Source organism: Onychomys torridus, chromosome 18 (genome assembly GCF_903995425.1).
Source record: "Onychomys torridus chromosome 18, mOncTor1.1, whole genome shotgun sequence".
In the NCBI taxonomy this organism is placed as follows: Eukaryota; Metazoa; Chordata; class Mammalia; order Rodentia; family Cricetidae; genus Onychomys; species Onychomys torridus.
In genome coordinates this window covers 60,749,877-60,773,458 of record NC_050460.1, presented here as the reverse complement: position 1 = coordinate 60,773,458, position 23,582 = coordinate 60,749,877, and the positions used below count along the sequence as shown (strand labels likewise).

The following is a 23,582-nucleotide window of genomic DNA, read 5'->3' as shown; positions in this document are numbered from 1 at the left end:
TTGTCTATTGAAAGCTCATAGGTGGGGAAATAGACTCCACTCTGGAAAAATACAATGCCTTGGGAATATATGTCCTGAGGTTGGTGTGGGGCTCAGGCTAGGAGACCCGCCTACCTCAGTGCTGGGATCGTTATCAGTTCTCTGGCTTTGTTCTATCCCTTCCAGAATCGCCCCCTCTTCAGCCCAGCCTTCAGAGCAAGCTCATTTTCCCAAGCCAATGTCGTGAGCACTGGACAGGGAACCACAGCGGCAGATGGGAAGTTCGTCCCCTCAGTGTTAGGTATGGCAGACTCAATTGCAGAACCACAGCCCAAGTGACTGACAGTTGATCCCTTCTGCCGGTCTGCTCAGGCCCACAATCCTCTCTTGCTGTGGCTCACAGGAGGCCTAGTGAGTAGGAATGGAAGGAGCAAGTCCAGTGCCCGCCCCCACGCCCATGCTCTAATGATTGTGTACATGACTAAAACAATGGACATATGCTTTGGGGCAGAGTGGAAGCCCTAAAGGCAGAGATGAGTGCCCACTTCCCTTCAAGAATCGTTGGAGCATTCTGTGAGCTCCGATTGAGCAATCCTCCCCAGGGCATCCATGGCGGGAGCTTCTTCTGGTATCAGCCGTGTAGCTTTGATCAGTTGTGGGTGGCCTCTCCCCTTCTGTGGAGTGCCTTCTGCCTGCCGCTGTCTCCCGGGTACTATCATCAGGACCACACAGGTTCTTAATGCCTCTCTTTCTCCCACAGACCTCGGCCGACCCCGATGGAAGGAAGAGGGGGCAGGACCCAGTAGGACACGTTTGCTGTGGCTGCTTTTCCAGGCTGTGTGAACTGCAGGGCTGTCAGAAAACAATCTTAACCCGTTTCCTGGAGCATCTGATTACGGGACTGGTGCTCCGAGGTCAGGACCACGTAAATGGCTCAACTCCCTGTGGGTATCCGCTTCATCATCGCCTTCTCCAGGGATCAGTGGTAAGCTCTGGTGATGGTCTGCCCTCTGGAGTGGTGATGTGTGGGGCTGAGTGACAGGGGGCATTGGGTGGCTTTTCCACCTGTATTGCATTATGGAGCATGGGCGTCCGGCTTTCTCATAGCTGGTGCATGGTGCCTGCTGCTACCTGGAGCCCTCAAGAGTCCTGTGTTTTGGTGGTGACATCGCAGACAGCGTTTGGACTCCTCATCTGTCAGGAAGGAAAAACTTACCTTTTCTCTTTTCATTTTATTTTTGTGGTGCTTGTGAGTGCTAAACAAGCCTCCCCTGGCACTGAGCTGAGTCCTCAGCCCTGCTATCCCCTCTATGTCGAGTGCCTGGGCACTAGCAAGTTAAACTGACGAGACAGGTGAAGGAGAAAAAAAGGTTTTCATCGCATGTTCACGGAGGGTCCCAGAGAAATATGCGTCCCACGGTGTGTTTAGAACCTGGGGCTTATTATTGTCTTTAATAGGAGACATGGGAATGGGCACTTAGCAGGTAAACAAATTCTGTTGGAAAGGAAAGTAAGTCCTCAAGAGCACAGGTGGCAGGAGCCTTTCCGGTTGCCACTGAGGAGACGGTTTGTGGAGACTGAGTTTTTCTGAGTCTTTCTCGGGAAGCTCTGCTCTCCCTCTGCTCAGCATGGCAGTCGTCTCCACAGGCTCAGTCTAGCCCACTCACCCACTTCCACTGGGCTCTTCCGAAAGGTCTCAGGGTGGGTTTGGGAGCATCCGCACATGGCTTCTCTCCACAACTCTCCCTCGAGGCCTGCTGAGATTCTAGCCACAGCCCTTGACACACTTTTATTGGGAGACTGGTTAGCTCGGTTTGTAAATCCACGATGTGTTCTTGTGTATACAGATCACCACTATTTACCGTTTACCTCGTCTGCTCCTTCTACTTTATGTAGGTGTGTGTGGCAGGCATTGTACAGTTCTTATTTTTAAACATTTCTATGTAGATTTTGCCTTTTGCTGGGCATGTAGCTGAGTGGTAGAATGCTTGCCTGAGGCCCTGTGACCAGTGTCCATGTTCAGTACCAGGTCCAGTGTCCAGTGAGACCTTTCACAGTTCCTCTTCCGTCCAGGATCTGACACAGAGCCACACACTGCATTTCGCCATCTCGTGGGGTTTGTGTCCTTTAGTCTAAAAAATGTCCCTTGGCACTGTCTGTCTTTTATGACAGGTCATTGAAACGTTCAAGCACATGTTTTATGGATTGTCTCTCATTTTGGATGTTTGCTCAGCCAGAAAGTCAGACAGTGCCTTTTTGGCAAGTGGAGCTGGGGAGGGGCACGGGTTAAAGGTCCTGTGGAGAGAGGAGGGACTAGGCATGTGGAGGTGGGATGAGAAGGGACCCCAGAGGTCCAGAACTGGTTTGCATACCTGGCTCCTGGTCTCCTTCTCCAGAGCCTCAGAGACACACATGTCTCAACTGGCAGGAGCAGCAGGTGTGCTATGTGAAGTCAGGAAACAACACCTTGAGTACCACGAAGGGACTGTTGCTTGCTGACAAGGTCTAGAAAAACTTGAAACCTCAAATAATTGATCCTAGGAGTAGATGGTGGCCCACTGGATGAGAAAAGCATCTGATGTATCCTCACAAATGTCACAACCTGTGAGCCACTGGAGCAGACCATGCTTCCTTTCCCAGGAAGCCAGCCTCCGGGATCAGAGGCCTGGTAGCTGGGACCTAAGACCATCTCCATCATCTCATAGCATACTCCTACAAAATTCCTATTCTCTACTTAGTGTGGGGAAAAGGTCCTGTTGCCAAGGCAGGTGGTGTCTTAACAAATGACCAATGTCAATCTCAGTGGCATCCGTCTCCCGATCAAGGCTCTGACAAAGGCATGAACTTCCTTCTGTATCTGGCTGCCTGGTTTCTGAGTTCAGAAAGGGTTGGGATTTGTCTCTAAACCAGCCACACTGATGAGTACTTCTTCTCAAAAGCACTTGTTGAATTCCTAGGTGACTGAGGCAAGTGACGCTGGACCAAGACCAGACGATGCCACAGTGGCTTGCCACTGCTTCTCTGAAGGATGGGACACTCAAGGGCACTGTATTAATTACTTGTCTCATCCCTGTGACCTGAAAGAAAGCAACTTAAGAGAGGATGGGCTTATTGTGCGCGTTTGAAGGTAGAGACCCTTGTGGTAGGAAAGGTGTAGCTGGGGAAGCTGCTATCAGCTGCCATGATGGAAGCATGAGGCTGCTTTGCTCTGATCTCAGTGGTATAGGAAGTAGGGCAAGTCTGTAAGCCTCAAGGCCCACTCCCCAGACATCTGCTTCTAAGTGGGCCCCTCCCACAAAAGGTTTGACAACCTTCTGAAAAAGCACCACCAGCTAGTAACCAATGTTCAACACAGGAACCATCCAGGCGTATCTGATTGGCAGTCAAGGAGAGCAATGGACGAAATCCAACACAAAATCATAAATTGTCTTAAAACATGAGGAGTTTGTGTGTGTGTGTGTGTGTGTGTGTGTGTGTGTGTGTATGTGTGGTGCATGGCAGATGTGGTGGTGGTGGTGGTATGTGTGTGTGAGAAAGAGAGAGAGATTTTTAGTTATTATTGTAACTTGACTGTATGGTTCTCAAATGGAATGAATAGATGACAGTGTTATATTACAATATAACAAATAGTTGGGCATGTCTGAACCATACAGATACCCCTGAGAAGAGTCTGGGGGTGCATCCTGGCCCTGAGCTGGCGTTGATGGGATGTGCATTTTTTTTTTTTTTTTTTTTTTTGCTAGAAACTCAGAGTTAACCCAGGTTCTATTCTTGTAGTGACATGTACCGTCTACAGCCTCTCCCACCCACTACCTCTCCCACACCCCAAGTCCTCTAGGAAGCCAAGGCCAAAGATAGAAGGGTGACTTTGAAAATGGAGGAAGGAGGCTGGGCCCAGCACCAACTACTTGTAGATAAGGGTTTCCTTTTCTGCCTCCGGGAAATCCTGCCTGCTCTTCATTGACCTTTGACTGCAACCCACAGGAGGAGGCTTAGGAGCCCCTGACACCATGAGGCTCTCTCTTTCTGAAGAGTCACCAGCATGAGTGAGGGGCTGTCCCAAAGAGCTTCACATTTTCATCCCTGAGCCTCCTGAATTAGGGCCTGGTGGAAAGTGGGGCCCTTGGCTACCACCACCTCATCCCCCTGTCTCCTTGACTGAAACCTAGTGAGGCTGAGGAATGTAGTATGTCAGGGCCCAGCCCTCCTCAGCCCTCTTCATCACAATAGGAGAGTTTCAATTCCCGTGGTGGAGTAGACAGACAGAGCCCGAGGCCACTGAGTCATCCCTCTAAGCTTTAGCCAGGCAGCCCTGAGCAGTGGCCACTGGAAGCTATCCCAGGCTCCTGAGTCAAACTGAGAGGCTCTGGAGGGAAACCCATGCCCAGGCTGCCCTGCCCTAGGCACTGAAGAAAATATCTGGAGAGGAGCTAGAGTCTGGCTGGGAGCTAGAAATGGGGTTGGCAGAGAGAGGTCAGTGGGTCGTTTCTCATAACCAGCTCAGGGGATGGGCCCGGGTAGCAGCTTTGGCCAAAGAATGCCAAGAATGGCAGGTCTCTTCCCTCAGGCTGGCCAAGGCTCTAGCCCTTCCCTTCTCCAGGCAAGAGCATCCTAGGGAGATTCTCACTTCTTGGCGTTCATGGTTTCAAAAGTCTCGTAGTCAGAGACAGGGAGACAGGCGTCTCTTGAGCATGTCCTTATTCTTGTCAAGCGAACTGGCTCTCCGTGGGCTGTGTAACAAAAGGCAAATGCAAGAAAGGATTTCTCTGGGTTCAGAGAGTCCCTCAAGCAAATGAACTGAAGAGAGACAGGGTCTGTAGGAGTCACCATTTATTACGTGTCATTAGAAGTGGAGGCCATGTGTGGGATAGAACCCTCAACCCGTGGGGTCTGACACTATTAACGGGTAGACTGGTGTCAAACATGTCTTGAATTATAGAACCCCACCCCTACCCCCCCTCCGCTGTGGAATCCACTAGAGAACTATTTGGTTGTTGGGACAGTGTCACAGTGGGGGATGGGGCAGAAGATGTTGGCTTCCCCCGGCTCCTGCCGGGCTTCAGTGGTCTCGGTTTGGACAATCAGGAATGGCAGTGTCTCTAATGTCCTGATACTGTCATGAGACTGTAAAGTGGGGTTGGTGAGTGACTAACACGTAGACGGCCCAGTGTGACACCTCTCATGCCCTGTATACGACATGTGTTCCAGGTACCGGGCCTTCATTTTCATGCTGACGTTCCTGCTTTATGCCAGCTTCCACTTATCCCGAAAACCTATCAGCATAGTGAAGGTAAGACATCTTCGAGCTCGGGGCTATCTATCCTGTATCTGCCTGAAGACTGGAGTTTCCAGTCTTCAGGCAGGCAGGAGGGCGGGAGAATGGGGGCAGGGAGACTGCTGGAGACAGATTATTCTAGCATCTTCCTTTTAGGGTCTTTGGACATGCTTTGTTTTATTTTCCTTTTTCAGAGACTCAAAGCTTTACCTTGTTTCATGCTTTATCCCCTCAGAGGCACATCTCCATCAGACTACAGTTCCAGAATTCCCAAACTTAATTAGATATTTATGTTGTCTGGGTTTTCTTTCCTGGTGAATTCTGTCTTAAACGTTTCTCCAAGGGACTCCCGACTCTTGGTGCAGTTTGACCCCTTGCCTGGTTCTGGGGCAGCCTCGGCAGGAGAGCAGGCTAGGGATAGGTGTCCCACTGAACACCGAGTCCTCTGTATTAACGTCAGAACTAGGAAGGAAGCGGGTATGTTTTCTCATCCCACCTTTCTGTGGTCCAGTCTCAGAAGTGAATGGCTTTTGATTCCTGTAGAGGAAATAAGGATGCTACTCTGTGCCAAGATCAGCCTATTTATGGCTTTGTTACCCACTTGCCTTCCATCTGTCAGTAGGACCTGGTTCAGGACTCTGATGCCGTGACCTTCCCAGCTGAGCAGGGCTAGCTGCCCTGGAAGGGCTCCCAGCATTGGAGACAAGATAGGGGCCTGCTGCCTCTGGAGGCCTGTGTGCCTTCTCCAGCGTATTCGTTTACTAAGAAGAGGCTAAAGCTTTTCCTTGGCTCCTGGTAATCAGGAGTTTGCCATAGAAACAAAACACTTAGAAATCTTTAAGAAAGGGTGGTGGCGCACGCCTTTGATCCCAGCACTCAGGAGGCAGAGGCAGGCGGATCTCTTTGAGTCTGAGGCCAGCCTGGTCTACAGAGTGGGTTCCAGGACAACCAGGACTGTTGCACAGAGACACTCTGTCTGGAAAGAAAAAAGAAAGAGAGAGAGAGGAAGGAAAGAAGGAAGGGAGGGAGAAAGGAAGGGAGAAAGGAAGGAAGGAAGGAAGGAAGGAAGGAAGGAAGGAAGGAAGGAAGGAAGGAAAAGAAAGGTTTCAAAGAGACCTAAGAGTAGGAAAGTAGTCAGTGGCATTAAAAGCTCCCGGGTGTGACATGTGACAAGGGCTAGCTCTGTGACTCTTCCTACTTAGAGAAATTCACACGTGGCTCCAGACAGAGGCACTTCACAGAAGGCAAGGGCAGGCCACCCCTGCAGGGGCCCGAGTGAGCACCTAAGACCTGGGATGAAGCACGGTCAGGGAGCCTCGCTGGGGCTTCTGGGACTGAGCTGGAAGGGTTGGGCCTGCATGGCGGGGGAGGGACAACTTCCTGTACCGGGTAGAAGGGGGAATGTCACCACGGAGTCACTCGCCTGTGGGACAGGTATGATGAGTGGCTACCAGAGGGTGTCTGGGGCACGACCTGAGCCTTGGACTCTACTTGACAAGCATGAGGGTTTTGCCCGGAAGTGGCGTGAGCATAGTCCAAGGTCACACTCTCCTCGCCTTGGGTGTGCAAGAGTCACCCTGGGTTTCTTGAGGAGGTGTCTTGGTTTGAACCAGACTTCCATAACCAATGGTCCTGTTGTGTTTGCTGTCTAAAACAGACCTCACAGCAGCCCTGGGGGTGTCATCCAGAGTGAGTGAGATCAAGTTAGTATCTCCTGCGTTGGTCCTCTGGCTCCAGGGTCTCTACTCTATTACTTTTTAAGGTTTGTTTATTTTCATTTATGTGTAGGAGTGTTTTGCCTACATGTATGTATGTGCATTGTATGCATGCCTGGTGCCCTCAGAGTTCTGAAGAGAGTGCCAGATACCGCCAAACTGGAATTATGGACAACTGTGAGCCACCATGTGGGTGTTGGGAACCAAGCCAGGGTTCTATACAAGAACAGCCTGTGCTCTTAACTCCAGCCTCAGGTCTCTGCTCTGGACAGTGCTGGCCCGGAGTCTCCAAGACAGCTAATTATTTGCATATGGTCAGCATCTTGTAGGGTTCCCTGTAACAGCCAGACCTTCCAGTGCATCTGGGTATGGATTAGCCCTATGCTGAGTCCCACAGGCTGCTTTGCCTCCTGACACAGGCAAGACGGTCTCCACATATGATTTAGACTTCACAGAGCCTTGGCAAGCAAGCATCCGGCTGTAGATGACACAAATGGCACCAGAGACAGGGAATGATCCTATCAGGGACCCCATGAGTCACCATCTGCAGTCTGTATTTCCCAGAAGGTTATAAACAAAGCTGGAATACATTTGCTTACTGGACATGGACCCCGAGGCTGAGCGGTGATTTGCCAGTGATCATGACTCATTTGTCAAGTGATGCTGGGTCAATCAGGGTTACACTTGCCCTGAATCATCACTGATTACTTTTATTTTTCTCTGATTAAAAAAAAAAGTACCTTTAAAAACACAATGATAAACCTAGGGTTGTCCCTTCCCGTGATCCTCCACCTGCAGCCAAACATCTTTATTTGAGGCAGATGTCTTCCCTGGCTGGTAGACAGATGGGTTTCTTGTCCCCTTGGAGGGGTACTTTGGGGGACTCTCCTCCAGGCTGGTCCAGAGCAGAACCTGTAAATAGATGGTTTCTCAAAGATTTATTTTTGCAGGGTCTCTGGAGTGCGTGTAGACAGCCCTCTGCACACAGAACTGAAAATGGTAAAGACCCCAGGGCACACAGTAAACCACAGTTGAAAAGGTCAGAGCTGTCAAGGAAAGCTATTTTCTAGAAAGTTTCAGTGCTTCCTGTGGTCACAGGGAAAACCTCAGAAGAGATTTCCTTTACAGACAAGGTCTCAGGGTGTGCCCTGTGCTGGCCTGGGACTCAAGTAGAGCACACTGGCCTCGAACTCACAGAGATCTGCCTGCCTCTGCCTCCCAAGTGCTGGGGTTAAAGGCGTGCACACCCAGCCAGTTTTTTATTGAATAAAGTTTATATGAAAAGATGCTGCTTAAGAATTAATCACCAAAAACTGGGTGTGGTGGTGGTGCACTCCTTTAATCCCAACACTCAAAGTTCGAAGTCAGCCTGGTTTACATAGTGAGTTCTAGAGCAGCCAGAGCTTCATAGTGAGACCCTATTTCTAAAAGAAAGTGTAAAAGATAACATTTTAATAAAGTTTAAAAAGTTCATGCATTTTGAAGTACCATAATCAAAGCATTAGACAGAGAACAGGCAAAACTCTGACTAGAATAGACAACATGAGTCTGGACAGGCATGGGGAGGATGCAGCTCTGCTTTTTAGCACTTCAGCTCCTGCCTGGGGTGGGTAATCTTGTCAACTTGATGGCTGAGTGATGCCAGGAGATGGGAGGATCCCAACAGATCACACAAGCTCTGGCCTGTCAGCAGATTAGCCACCGCTGGATTCAGATTTGAATAGACAGTTGGGAGGTGGGCGAATCCTGAAGGTAAGTCCAGCTGGAGGAAATGGATCATTTCAGGGTGGGTCTTAGAAGGGCAAATCTTGCTTTTTTTTTTTTGAGGCTGGTCTTGGAAACTCACACCAACCCTGCCTCCAACTTCTGAGTCTTGCATGACGGCATGGCCCACCACACCCAGCTAGTGTAAATGTCCTTATTGCAGCCTTGTTTATACTGACCCAAAGGGAAAACAAAGTACATGAGCACATTCAGTAGGTGAAAGTTTGAGAAAATCATGAGTAAATGAAATAGGTGACTGACTACGGGAACTGACTACGCCATCTCTGCTTAGAGAGCTGCCTGTCTCCGCCTCCCCAGTGCTAGGAATAAAAGCACTCACTCCCATACCCATCCACGCGCCCACCATGGATTCCAGAGCTTTAACTCAGGTCCTCGAGCTTGCGAGGCAAACTCTTGAACTGACAAGGCTAATCTCCTAGATCAGGTCTTATTAACCAGCTGCTGTAACAGGCTGATAGATTTTCTGTGGAGCTTGTTGGAAGAGAATCCTGAAAATGTTTTGCAAAGGACACTGCTTTGACATAAACTATGATTCTCAATGGACACGCCCTCTCCCCAAAATGCTTCTTTGACAATCAGCCCATGGGAGCCTAGTGTGTTTCACTGAGCCCAATGTGAGAATTTGCTGGACTTGTCTTAATTATGCTTATGTGTCTGTCCTCATCGCCTCCCCCCCCACCCACCCCCAACCCTGGGTTTTCAGAACAAACGTCACTGAAATGTTAAAATAGGGCAATGTTACTGAAAACTAATGTGCTTGGAAGCAGCCTCCCAGCAGGGCTACAGGCGGGGCAAAGATGACATTTCTAACATGAAAGGCTGGGGAGATGTGAGAATATGGTGTCCAGTGAGACGAGAGCCTAGCTGCAGGAGTGTGCCCAAGCATTGTGGAGTCAGTCCCCAGGTGCTGGCCCCAGGGGAAGGCTAGGACCTGGGCGGTGCTCTCTGTGTGAAGTCCATCCTTCCGCCACCCTGTGACTCCAGTCATTGTCAGGTTGGCTTCAGAGCTGATGGCCAGCGAGCGTACTAAGGTCAGTCAGTTATAAGCAGCCAACAGTAGTCCATGGTTCAAGTCCATGCCTGTCTGTGACCCTAACTAACCAGGGTGCTAGGTGTCGCTCACCATGGGCAGGACCTGAAAACCTTGCCTGTGGCTTACGGAAGATTTTGGATCATTTCTAAACTGTTCTGATTTCCATGGATGGTGTTCCCCAGGCAGGTTAAGTCACAGAATTCTATTCTGAGTAGGGCCTATAGAATCCATAGTCTTTACTTCCATGCAAGGCTAACATGCTCACTTAGTCCTGCAGATGACCCTCCTGGCCTGTGACTGTCCTCAGTGAGCAGCAACAGAGAAGCCCCCTTGGGTGTGGTGTCCTTAAGAAACAATATCGGCTGGGCGGTGGTGGCGCACGCCTTTAATTCCAGCACTTGGAAGGCAGAGCCAGGCGGATCTCTGTGAGTTCGAGGCCAGCCTGGGCTACCAAGTGAGTTCTAGGAAAGGCACAAAGCTACACAGAGAAACCCTGTCGGGGGGGGGGGGGGGGGGGGGGAGAAAGAAAGAAAAGAAAAGAAAGAATATCATAGGGAAGGCAGAAATTCTCAATTCTCACCTATTAAGTAGCCAGGAAACTGAGGTCTTGGTAGATCCTGAGCCAACATCCCCACTCCCACCCCACCGCCCCCACCCCCATTTAACAGCCCTGGCAGGGGCAGCCAAAAACCTGAGTAGGGAGTGCCGAGTGACTGTGTTCTATCCAGCATGACAGAGAAGCCAGAGCCTCTATGGTACATCCATGCTGCCAGTGGAAGCTTGTGAGAAAATAATCAGTTTATAAAGCAGTGATGTCAGAACAACACAGGGGTGTGCGCAAAGCCAGTGATGTAGAGAAGCCACATCGATATGCCATGCTGAGGCCATGTGTCCAGCCAGGATGACCAAGGCAGCCTTTCAGACGACCTGCCCTCACAATAGCTACTCTGTCCTAACAGAGGTGGACAAGTTTGCCATGTGCGTGGTGGCCGGGTGGCTCCCTGCCCGATGCTGTAGTAAGACCCGCTTTCTGAACCAGTTTCTGGGCCCCTATGACTCTCAGGATCCAGCCCAGGGACACTGGAAGGATTCCTTGTCCCCCTAACCAGAAGGTCCTGCTTGCCACCTTCGCCCATAGCTGATGGGCTGTTTCACCTGAGCTCTGTATGACACGGGACCTTTATTAAATCTAGTGCAGAAGACATGGATGTGAGAGTCAGTCCCCTGCTCCTCAGTTTCCCAGGAGATAGTCCTGGCCTACTCCTGCTGGAAAAGTGGCTTCCTTCTCTGGGTGGCCCCATCCCACACACTGTGTAGAAAGCTTGGTAGTCAGTATCATAATCTCAGTTCTATAAGTGAGCAATAGCCTCTTATGCAGATGGGGAGATCAAGACAGGACACTGTGTGACTTGTTCTCGGTAGTCTGTCCTCACACTTCCCAGCTGGGTCAATATCTTGGCCAGCTGCCTTGCTGATTTATATATATATATATATAAAATGAATGATCTGTGCACAATAAAATGCATTCACCTTAAGCATCTGGTTTGACCCGTCTTTGCCTATACACCTGGGTACCCAGCACCTAAGTTAAGGTGGGGCTTTTCCAGTCCCCCTGTGCCAAGCCCCACCATCCCCTTCTAAGTAGCCATAAGACTCATCCTGCCTCAAGAGTATCTCTCATCCATGCTTGAACCCATGGAAATAAAATCACACAGCCTGTGTTCCATTGGCTCTGTTTTGTGAGTGCCATGTTTTGAGTCTCAGCCCTGTTCTGGCAACACCTAAAACTCTTTCATCTCTCTGCAGGATTCAGTTGTCACATCCAGCACTTAACCCCCTCCTTCCCCAGGGACGGACCGTCAAGGATGCCTAGCATTTGGCCCTCGGCTTGGCGTTCTCTTGCCTGATGCTGTCTCCACTGTTAGGCCTTTAGAGACTGGTGGTGGTTGGGTTGGCTGTTTGGTCGTGAGCTGGAGTTACTGCAAAATGCTGCCAGAGCCTACTGTCGGCAGCAGGAACTCCTGTGAGCCTCAGACGCCTACCAGAGGCCTCCTTCTGCTCAAAAAGCCATTGTTCTGTGAGGAGGGAAGCCACCCTGTCTGGTTGAGACATCCCAAGTAAACTTATGCTGCCCCACCACCCCTGTCTGCTATAGGGCGAGCTCCATAAGCAGTGTGCTGCAGGGGATGAGCCTGAGCCCAGATTCAGTGGCCCGAGCAGCAGTTCCAGACATGGCCCCACCCACTGGCTCCTGGACAACGAGACCGACTGTGGCTGGGCCCCTTTCGGTGAGTTCAAATGTTCTGTTGCCCAGGGATCTTGGCAGCCATCCTTTGGGGTTCCTACAGACTGGCTGCTCTCAGGACAGTGCTGCTATCCCCAAGTGTAATTGTGTTTCGGTGACAATTGTCCCCTAGCAAACATGACCCTGCAATCAATCACCAGATCTTCCATGCCCACATGCAGAGGGGCCACCCCCTAAGTAAGCATGTATGTGCCGGGGAAGTCTCTAGAAGATAGCCTGTAGTGTGAGCCTATCACGCTTGGAGGTTAGAGCTTGCCAAGCAAAATCTGATGAGGGGTGCCGCAGGCCAGCCAGGTGACCTTGAAATGCAAAGTCAAACCCACCACGGCCAGTGTGGTTTGCGTCAAATCCGAAGGACATATTCAAGGGCAACTTGAAAAAGAAGTGGCTTCATTTTCTTTCACAAGAAGCTGGCCAGTGGTTGGGCTCCCATGTGTCTTTGGAATTATTAGAGTGCCTCCCTTTCAAAGGGACTTGCAGAATATAGGTTTTGTATTTTATAGCTCAACTATAGGACATATTGAATAATTCTGAGCCCTTCTGTTGATTCTCAAACCCACACAGATAAGAACAACTACCAGCAGCTACTTGGAGCCCTGGATTACTCCTTCCTGTGTGCCTATGCCATTGGGATGTACCTGAGGTAGGGGCATCCATGTTCTGACCCTTTCCAGGCTTCTGGGCCCTTCAGTACAGAAAATGTTCTTTGCTGTCATTGGATGGACCTAGGAGGTAGTAGATGTCCCCAGGGTTGGAGAGCAAATAAGTGGCTGGTTAAAAACGAGTTGATGTTGTCATTCCCACCGTATTTTAAAATAACATTGCTGAAGAGTTAGAGAGATCGCTTGGTGGCAGGGTGTTTGCCTAGCATACACAGCATGTAAGAGAGCCTGGGTTCAAGCCCCAGAATTGGAGAAAAATTAAGGAAAAGCATCATAGAGACTAACAGCCTTCATCCCAAGAGACTTTGTTTAGACCCCCTGGAGCCTGGGAGTCTCAGGGAATCCCTGTAAGTGTTTAACTGGCTCATCAATGAGTTTATTGAAATGGGGTTCTGTGGAACATGAAGTCCATTCCAAAATCTCAGGAGGGAGGCAAGGGCACCTGCCACTTTACAGATGGGCTTTGTGCCATGACAAGAAGGCATGACAGCCCTCAGACCATTGTGCAGTCACCACTGAGGTCTTGACAGTGGATGTCATGTGACTCTGTACAGGAAATGAAAACATGGGAGATGGGTATACCCAGGTCTTGCCTGGCAGGATCCGCAGGTGCAGCGTGGGCGTGAGTCCTCTGTGGATCAGATATGGTGTGGGGTGTTGTCCATTCCATCAGAATTGTTCCTTAAATCTCACAAACAGAGAGGAGATGCCTAGTGGCACCAGGTGGCCATCCTAGAGGGCACCTCTCAGTGGCAGCCAGTAGCAGACGCTCTCGGGAGCCCATATGATTCATCCCCTTTGCCTAGGCAGGTTCGCAGCCCCTGATATGTGCCCTAATCCCTGGATTGAGCAAGATGGGACAGATAAACCTTAACTCTAGAATGCTCTCCAGTTTCTGTGATTAAGTTCTGCTCCCCAGTGTGTTTTCATTGTGCATCACTCCTGTTTTCATGTTCAAAGGTCATTTGCATGGTTCTAGGTAGCTTTTTCCTGTTTGATGAGCACAGGAGGGAAAGCTTGCTGGCAGACAGGTCCTGGAGATGATGTGGGAACAATGGCACTTGCTCCAGGGTGCTGTTATCAGGCAGGCAGGTATCTGCCCACATTCTCTGCTTATTGGAGCCCTGGAGTGGTTATGTGGAAGGAAATGTGACTTGTGGATTTTCTAGAGTTTCTAAAGGTGTGTGTGTGTGTGTGTGTGTGTGTGTGTGTGTGTGTGTGCGCGCGCACAGGTGTCCATGGAGGCCAAAAGAGGGCATTGGATCCCCTGAAGCCAGAGTTACAGGCAGTTCATTGTGAGCCTCCTGACATGGGTGCTGGAAACCAAATCTCAGGTCCTCTAGAAGGACCCAGTGCCCTTAACCAGTGAGCCATCTCCCTAGCCCCTGTGGAGTTTTGAAAGATCATGTGGGGTCTTTGGTATCTGCTGAAATCACGTGTGTTTCCTTGGTAATGTTGGTAAAGGGGTAGAGTGTGGTGTCATGTGATAGCATCCTGTTCTGTATCTGCCCTGTCACAACGCTGGAGCCCTGTCTTGCTCATCACCACTACAGTGTCACGGCCGACCTAACACATGGATGTAGTTCACTTTCACCTCAAACAGCCCAGGGAGGTAAGACTCCAAATAAGTCAGTTCCCCGTGTCTCATTGCTGCTCTTAGCACTCAGGACCCGCCCCTCTCGGCAGTGGCTGTGGCAGGAAGTGGTCGGCCAGGCAGGGGAGTGTGGTCCTAGCTGACCCACCCAACCAGTGTGTTCACACAGGTTTCTTGTTTACCGCCCATCGAATGGGCCGCTTGTTTAGGGTCACACTCTTTCCAATTAGTCATCTTCCGTAGCTTAATGATTGACACTTTAAATGGCTCTGTCCCCTGGCTGTGTGCTTGGGATATCAAAGGCTTAAGGAGCAGGGTAAGTCCTGCTGTGGTAGGCAGTGGCGGTGTGAGTCACAGTGCTTGTTTTATTGTTTGACAGTTGGTGATTTTTTTTTTATGAGAAATGAGTCTAAAAGTTCCCATGGGAGTGTGTGAGCTTCACAGAGAAACATCCCCGTCCGGTCTCCCTGGAAATGGTAGGGCTCAGAGGTCTAGAAGCCCAGAGAATGGCACAGGACATCCGGGAGGGAGACGTGGTCATAGTGGTTGGCAGTGTGCTGTGCTGTTTCCTCAAGCTGGTCTCTTTCCTTGTTCCCTCAGTGGCATAATAGGGGAACGCCTGCCGATTAGGTATTACCTGACTTTTGGGATGCTGGCCAGTGGCGCCTTCACAGCCCTGTTCGGCGTGGGCTACTTCTATAACATCCACAGCTTGGGATTCTACGTGATGACCCAGGTAAGGGCCTGATTCCACGCTCACTGAGGAACAGGACGGTGCATATGTTCAGGTCCTGAGCCCACCTCTGCTAAGAGAGCCAATGCCAGATGCTGGTGAGGGGCAGAACAGCGCCCTTCCAAGGTCGGGTCTCCAGCAGCTGGCACAGGAAGGCCCTCCTCCCTTGCGCTCCAGCACCTGAATGGCTACTTCCTGTTTCAGGAGCTGTCAGTCTGGCAGGCCAGTGAGTTGTGAAACCTCAGTGATCACTCCAAAGTGGCCAAGGGGGTGGTCAGGGTAGGAGGAAGGGTCGGCTTAGAGCGGAGCCTGCCATACAGAGAGCTATGAGACCTTCCTTCACTGCAGGGAGGGCCTGGGGCAGGCAGGGGTGGGACCAGAAGCCCAGCTTGCCCTCCTTGAGAGCCCAGCCTTTGTGGGACCTCTTGGCTTCTGCCCTCTCCTGCAGTTCTGTGGGTAAATATTGACTAGCAGAGGAAATGGCGTTGCCCAATTTCTCCAGATGGCCAAGGGCGGGAAAGGTGTGATTTAAAAAAAAAAACCAAAGCAACTCTTGTTTAATTTTGCCTTTCACAACCATGCCATTGAGCTTAATAAAGTTGAGCAGCTTTCTTACAAGCATGCTTTGTTCTTGCCTGTGGCAAAGTACCCCTGGCATCCTTGGAAGAATCAGTTCTAGGACATCTGTGTTAGCAAAGTCCGTGACTGCTCAAGTCCTGTGCATTAAGCAGCATAGGGCTCACATAGCTCCAATGCACATCTAATCTTCCTGTAGATTACTTATCTCTAGATTATTTATAATAACTTGTAGCTGAAGTTTTTTCCAGTCCTGCTCGGCTCCCATGGCCCTGCAGCCCCTTGTACCCAAGTAAACACACATTGGCTTATATTAATTACAAACTGTATGGCCTAATGGCTCAGGCTTCTTGCTAGCTAGATCTTACATCATAAATTAACCCATTTCTATAAATCTATGCCTGGCCATGTGGCTCGTGGCTTACTGGTATCTTTTTTTGTTTGTTTGTTTGTTTTGTTGTTGTTTTTCAAGACAGGGTTTCTCTGTGTAGCTTTGCGCCTTTCCTGGATCTCGCTCTGTAGACCAGGCTGGCCTCAAACTCACAGAGATCCGCCTGGCTCTGCCTCCCAAGTGCTGGGATTAAAGGTGTGCGCCACCACCGCCTGGCTGGCTTACCGATATCTTTACATCTTGCTTCTCATGGTGGTGGCTGGCAGCGTCCTGACTCAGCCTTCTGCTTCCCAGAATTCTCTGCTTGTCCCGCCTATACTTCCTGCCTGGCTACTGGCCAATCAGCATTTTATTTATTAACCAATCAGAGCTACACATTCACAGCATACAGAGTGATATCCACAGCAGTAACTAACACAGTGTGAGTGCTGTGTCTCAAGCTGTCACACTGCTTGGGGAACATGGACCGTTCGGTATGGATGCAGCCATTGCAGGCCCAACGATGCATTTGATCCTTCTGCTTTCACTCCTTGGGTGCAGAAGCCTTGAGACCTTCATGACAGACCGAGTTAGAAGGGTAGGAAAACAAGTCCCTAGAGTCCCAGCACGCTCCTCTAGCAAAGGCCGGCTGCTGATCCAGGAGCAGCAGCCGGCGGGCATGCTGCCCTCTGCATGCCTCCTGGAGGACCCACTGTCCAGTGAAACAGCCTGCACTGGGCTGGCCTTTTTTTTTATGGCCTCCGTTCTGATGACACCAAAGTGAACCTCCTGGTACTGGTCCCTTCATTAAATGCAGGTCCAGCACCTGCTTGGAGAGGGCGGGAATGCATGCCAGAGCTGGGTCAAGGCTGTGTTGGCTTCTGAGAAGGAATCTTCAACGTGGGCAGTCAGGGAAGACATGCCATTTCTATGCTGAATTTGTAGCAGTTTATAAATGAGTCTATAAAGAGAAAAGTTCTTATTTTTACAGAATGTTTAGATTCCAAGGAGTCTGGAATGCTTGAGCCTGACCTGTCAGAATGTTCTTGGCTGAGGGTCCTGGCTGGGTTGACTTTGTTTTTATTTTTTAGTTTTTTGAGACAGGGTTTCTCTGGGTAGCCCTGGCTGTTCTGGAACTCACTCTGTAGACCAGGCTGGCCTTGAACTCACAAGATCCTCCTTCCTCTACCTCCCAAGTGCTGGGGTTAAAGGTGTGTGCCACCACCACCCAGCTATTTTTAACTTTTTTAGACAGTCTCATATGTAGCCCAGGCTGGCCTCAAATTCACAACGCTCTTCCTAAGTACTAGGGTTATAGGTTTGAGCCACCATATAAGGCTTGGGTTGGCTTTTTTTACTTTTCGTGTGTGTGTGGGGGGTGTATGGGAGTGTGTGGAGGGTGTTATTTTATTTTTGAAATGGAGTCTTGTTGTGTTACCCAGGGAGATGTCAAACTCCCCTCTTCAACAGACCTCCTGCCTCAGCCTCCTTAGAAGCTTAGGATGGCAGGCATGTACCACTATTCTTGGCTTATACACACTTTATAATAGATCCATGCTTCTATATATTTTATGTACATGAGCTCCATATGTATTTTAAATTTCATAGCTTAATCTACATATAAATATAAAACTTACTTCTCACCTTTGGTGGTTGAGACTGACATAAAGTGCTGTTATTTCTGTGTGAGCCCCAGCACAGGGAGAATGGGGAGGGACCGGTATCTCCCAAGTCAGCCTTCTTTCCTACCTACAGATCATTAACGGACTGGTGCAGACCACAGGCTGGCCGAGTGTCGTCACGTGCCTCAGCAACTGGTTTGGAAAAGGAAGGTGAGGAAAACATGGCCCCCCCCTTTGAAAGCGTTTTGTTATTGTTGTTGTTGTTGTTGTTATTGGTGGTGGTGGTGGTGGTGGTGGTGGTGGTGGTGGTGGTGGTGGTTGTTTTTTGTTTTTTTGTTTGTTTTTTTAGGTTCTGATAGAAACTAGGCCACATTATTTTCAGGTTTTCTTTCAGCCTATTTCAGGAGCATTAATGAGGCTCTTCTTAGAAGCAATGTACTTACTGAAACCTCTAAGACAGAGGCTCTACAGTACCCACGGGGCTACAACCTTCAGAACCCAGAACCTATGTACCTTCAGAACACAGCCTTCTCCCCGGCCACTTAAGCAGGGAGTGTGACCTGGACTCCACACCAGAGGGCTGTGTGGCCTCTGGCCTCAGCTTCCACCACGCTTGTGGAACACAGAATCTGGGCCGCTACCCCAGGCCTCTTGAACTGGAGTCTGCATCTGGCCGTGGAGTTTGAGACATTCTGGCAGAGGTCACCCAGTCCCTAATTAGCCGGCCTGGCCTGGCTCTAGTGATGCGACAGTGCAGTCAGTCACTTGTAGTCTCTGCCTAGCTTAGCTGGGGTGAAGTAACCATAGAGACGCCAACCAAGATGGAGACGCTAAATCGGGAGACGGACTCAGAAGCCCGATTTAGAAAGCCCGTTTTAGGCATTTGGCGTGTGTGCCAGTACGAGCTTCTGTCCCCACGATAGCCGACCGACTACCACGTTTGTGGAGGCACCAATTTAAATCCCGAGCCTTCCAAGAACTGTAGGAAAAGCCCCCTGTCCTCTTTGAAGCATAGACTCAGGGATCTCTGAGCAAAGGTGGGCTCCATGCCGACGCAGCCTGCAGCGGAATGAAAGCATGGTTCTCCAGCGAGAGGCCGCAGTCTCGCGGCACCTGCAGACAGAGCCTCTGTGGGGCCACCCTGGCTCCTCTGGCCCAGCTCTCGGGCTGCCATGTTCTCGCTCCCGTCTTGCATGTAGACCCCGTTTTGGCCCCACTGCACCTACTCACTGTCCCATTACGCTGTGTTGTAGGCGAGGCCTGATCATGGGGATTTGGAACTCCCACACCTCCGTGGGCAACATTCTGGGGTCCTTGATTGCCGGCTACTGGGTGTCCACATGCTGGGGACTGTCGTTTATCGTGCCCGGGGCCATCGTGGCAGCCATGGGGATAGTGTGCTTTCTCTTTCTCATTGAACGTAAGTATACATGGTTCTAGCAATGGGCACCTGGGCTTTCACCTTCAGGGCAAGTTAGTGCGGACTGCAGTGCCGTGGGTGCCCATATTCACCCTGGCTATCCCCTAGCCAAGCCCTGTACAGACTTTCCCAGCAGCCCATTGTCTCCTAGTCTTGCTCGGGTTTTCTGCTCTTCCTCCTCCGGTCCCCATCCTTCCCTTAGCACCGTGTATCTGCGTTACCAGGAAGTCTCAGGTCTTCCTCGTCCATCCACCTGAGTACACAGGCCCCACCTACATGGCTGTTGTACCTGCTTACCCTGGCCACCTCCACATGCTGACATGGACTTTACCAGCTTGCGTACTTTGCAATAAGCTGCCTCTCGGACAATGTCATAAAACCGTGATGTGGCTGAAAGCCATATATCTTATTAGGTAAAGTGTCTGTGGGAAAATGAAGTCCATGCTCTATTCCGGTCAGCCCTGGACGTCTGATTTAACAAATTTTGAAACTAACTTTTCAGGCAAAGAACCTACAAGTGGAAGGTTTGAGCAGCCCCTGCTGTGGGCACTCTGATCCTCTTCCTGGTCCATAAGATAGTCAGGCCATTTAGTTCTTAGGGGTTTTTTTGCTTGAAGCAAGATGAAAGCACATGGCTCTGGGGTATCAAGATGGTCCCCAGCCTCTGTCCTCATCTCCAGGGCTCCAGCCTCTGTACTCTGCACACACTGACCTTGCCCCCACCCCCAGCTTGCACACCACCCTCACCCAAGAAATGAACATGTGTTAGTGGGTTCAGTTCCTCACTTCTTCCCCTCCTCCCCACCACTGCTCAAGCCAATCTGTTAGTTTTTCAATGACCTCCACCTTACCAATCAAGGGAGATGTGGCCCTCTCGGCCAGCCCTCCCGGTAGGTGAAAACAGAAACGGACATTCAGACCTGGAACTTAGATGTGCGGTCTATGAGGAGCGTGGACGATGTGGGCCTTCTCCTTAGCCCCATTTCATAGTGTTCCCCAGAGTCCCCGGAAATGGCTGGCAGGCTGGCAGTCCGGCCCCAGCAAGTGCACTATAGATAAGCAGGGCCTTGTGGCTGCTGTCCTAAGGCAACCAGTTAACTAGTTGGCAAGTCACTGGAGTTCTTAGAAAGGCCATTGTGCCACCTTTCTTCCTGGGCCTTATCCCCTCCCCTTCCCTGCCCTCCCCTCCCCTGCCCTTTCCAGATATCTGGAGAGTGACAGTTCCCCTTCACTAAGGCTCCAGGCCCCGTGTCTGCCCTGTCCCACTTCTAGAGTTCCCAGGGAGTGTGCTCTCTTCTTTACCTGATGGAGGAGCTGGTTCTGGGTAAGGAGGACGGGAGGAGGAAGCACAGAGGGTGTGGCATTGGCTACACAGACTTGGTGTTGCCATTCAGCTCAGGCGGGGACAGGGCATTGTCCTCTACTCAGGACAGAATTATCCAGAACAGTGGACCTTTTGTTTTCACCTTTTTGGTCACCAACCCGGAGCCTCCTTCTTATGAGCTCCCTCCTGCTATTCATGGACAGGATGATCCTGAGAGAACTGTCTGTCAGGCTCCTTGGACCCTGTGCCCCATCCCAGGGTGACCCACTGTCCTTCTTGCCTGTTAACTGCCATGACCTTGGTCCTGTTCTTCCCCATCCACCCTGGGGCAGACAGTCTCCACTCCTCAGGCCAACCCAGCCTTGCAGCCAGCTGACTGGGCTAGAAGCCACAGACCTGGAGTTGCCCATTTCTCTGGAAAGTTTTGCTACAGCCAATGTGGTCAGGACTATTCCTCTGAGCTGGTCTGTGTCTCCTGCCTACCCTGTCCTTCTGGGCTCTGGACAGGAAGGTGGTTTATAGTGGGGTACTCTAGTGCCAGGGCATAGAGTCAAAGCTGGGACCCCAAGCCTGGGCTCAGGATTGGCCTCTGGTAGCGGTCATCCCTCCTCAGTTCCTGGGGTTGTTATATGTAATATTATCAGCATCTGGTGGTCACTGCCAAGTGTGAGGAAGACCACCTACCATCTAGTCCAAGCTCACTGCGGCCCCTTCCCCTCCCCGTTCCCTGCACAATACAAGGCTGTCTCCAGGGTCTGGTGGTCAACCATGTGCGGCTTCAGTCTGGACATGGCTGTGCTCCCCACAAGGACGGCTCCCCTGTGCCGTGCCAACCATGCCTGAGGTCACCTCCACCTCCTACCCTTTTACAAGAAGAGCTGAGCTTGGCCCTGCTCCCTGCCTTGGGATTGAGACCCCCCCCCCCCCCCCGTGCTCCTTCATCTGTCATAACCGGGACATTTTCCCGGGTGGCAGGCAGAGCATGTCCCATGTGGAGTGCTGCCTGCATCCCAGACACTGTGTCAGGCTCCAGGACTGTTCTCACACGTTCTCTCTGAAGAACACAGGGTCCAGGGACTAGCCGCTGCTTGCTTGGGGAGCTGAGTGACCACCCAAGACCCAGTAGGCCTCTGGATGAGTTTCGGGTGGCAGGACAGGCAGGACCTTTCCGTGACCCCTCACTTGCAGAGACGCTGGCATTCTGTTTTCTCCTGGCAACTGTCTGATCTCCACTCACTTTTATTTCTCAGACATTCACCACCCATGATAAACGCCGTTCTGACAGTGCTCCGGCGGCGGCACCAGTCTCTTGGTTTTGTGTTCCGTCTAACCGCTCCACGGCCCACTGTGTCCTTAGTTCAGACTGACGTACCACACTGTCAAGCTCTTTTCATATTCAAAGTCATGTCCACCACACCCGCGTCCTGGCACTTCCTGGAGAGGAGCTGAGCCACCCAAGATGGTGTATTGTTCTCTTCAAATGAACCTAATTACATACATTCAAGAGCACATAGCTAATAAAAGTTACGGTCTCCGGGCGGTGGTGGCACACGCCTTTAATCCCAGCACTCGGGAAGGCAGAGCCAGGCGTATCTCTGTGAGTTCGAGGCCAGCCTGGGCTACCAAGTGAGTTCCAGGGGCGCAAAGCTACACAGAGAAACCCTGTCTCGAAAAACAACAATAACAAAAAAAGTTATGGTCATGAAACATACCCGTCCACTCACATAGCCGCCTCTTTTGTTACTATTTTTGTGAGAAGAGACCCTAAAAGCACTCACTTAGCAGGAATGCCAGGGGAAGAGCAGTTCCGTTGCCAGCAGCACCCCCAAGGACCGCTGAGGGCCCCGGGTGGGTTCATTTGCTGTGGGCAGCCATGCTCAGCCACCATCTCCTCTGTGCTCTTTCAGATCCAAAGGACATCAAGTGCTCCTCCACCCTGCCCACGGTAAGAGCTCCTGTATCTCCTGTTCCCTTCCAGAACAGCCTAGTCTTTGCAGCCCATACGGCCAGAAGGGAGAGGCTGGCCACAGCCTCACACGTGACAAGAATCTCTCTCAGCCCACATCACCACCTACCGAGCCTTTCCTGCTGACCCTCAGCTCCACTGGCAGGGGCTGTCTCCACAACCTGGCCTGACATCCCTCAGTGACCCCCATTTCTGTCAGAATCACCCTTAACCTGTTTACCCTCTGCCCTGTGACATGTTAGGACCTTCCTGTGGATAGCAAGCAGATCCATCCGAGCTCTCAGCTCAGGGGACAGTGCCTGAACTGTGCAGCAGAGGGCACCAGAGCCCCTTCCAGTTGAGGCTCAACAGCTGTGGGCTGGGGGTGGTGCAGGGAGTGGGGCATTCTAGCTCTTTCTAAACCACAACAAAAGTAAGCAAAGAAGATGACTGTATTCTGGAAGAGTAGCTGTGGTTGATATTTGAAAGAGTTCTCAAAGCCATGTCCCTGCCGAAGCACAGATTTCGGAGTCCAAGCTTACAGAGCCGGGCATGTTCCTACTGTGATCTAAGGCCTCTGTGAGTGGGTGGCTAACCTCTAGATGTGGTAGAACCTGGACACTTGCTTCCACGTGGGAACATCTGTCCCTCTGGACAGCTGTGGCCACACCTGGAGAAGTGAGATGTCTTAGAAATGATTTCTTCCCCACAGCCAGGTCCAGACATACAGGGACCAAGCCAAGCCCAAGCTTTCTCTCTGTCTCTCTGTCTCTGTCTGTCTCTGTCTCTTTCTCTCTCTCTCTCTCTCTCTCTCTGTGTGTGTGTGTGTGTGTGTGTGATGCAGAGTTAAGTCTGGGCTGGGTCTGCCTGATTCTCCCCCCAATACATGATCTTGGCCAAAAGGCCAAAGTGTATTTTAATTTCCTCCTTTTCAAATGTCTGAGTGAATCCCTGGGGTCTCCCAGAGCTCAGCTGTCCTCAGGTTCGGTGTCAGGCTGGGTGGGGATCATAAACAGAACAGCAGGTACTTCCACCCTCTTAATGTTTCACAGTGGGGTTCAGCTTCACCACACGAAGTCAAGGGGGTGCTCAGCCTTAGCACAGAAGAACTGAAGGGGAAAAAATGTCAGAATTCAAGACTTTTGTGTTCCAGATGGTGCAGTCTTCAGTGAGGCAGGCCCACAGAATGGGAATATTTGCAAATCATGTCTTGGGAGGGACCTACATCTAGCCTACATAAGGAA

The 23,582-nt window shown here is 50.9% G+C and overlaps 1 protein-coding gene across 5 annotated transcripts in view; it reads left to right on the top strand.

Moving 5' to 3' along the window:
* Slc37a1 (solute carrier family 37 member 1) overlaps positions 1–23,582 on the top strand; it is a 63,817-nt gene that overhangs the window by 18,320 nt on the left and 21,915 nt on the right. For 4 of the 5 annotated variants that reach the window (XM_036168360.1, XM_036168362.1, XM_036168363.1 and 1 more), the window contains exons 2-9: positions 740–964; positions 5,188–5,269; positions 11,943–12,075; positions 12,657–12,735; positions 14,949–15,084; positions 17,783–17,859; positions 18,903–19,069; positions 22,301–22,338. In XM_036168360.1, coding sequence (XP_036024253.1) covers positions 909–964; positions 5,188–5,269; positions 11,943–12,075; positions 12,657–12,735; positions 14,949–15,084; positions 17,783–17,859; positions 18,903–19,069; positions 22,301–22,338 — 768 coding nt within the window. In that variant the 5' untranslated portion in view covers positions 740–908. Of the gene's footprint in view, positions 1–180; positions 281–739; positions 965–5,187; positions 5,270–11,942; positions 12,076–12,656; positions 12,736–14,948; positions 15,085–17,782; positions 17,860–18,902; positions 19,070–22,300; positions 22,339–23,582 lie in introns of those variants that run through there. The other variant, XM_036168361.1, reaches the window with a different exon arrangement.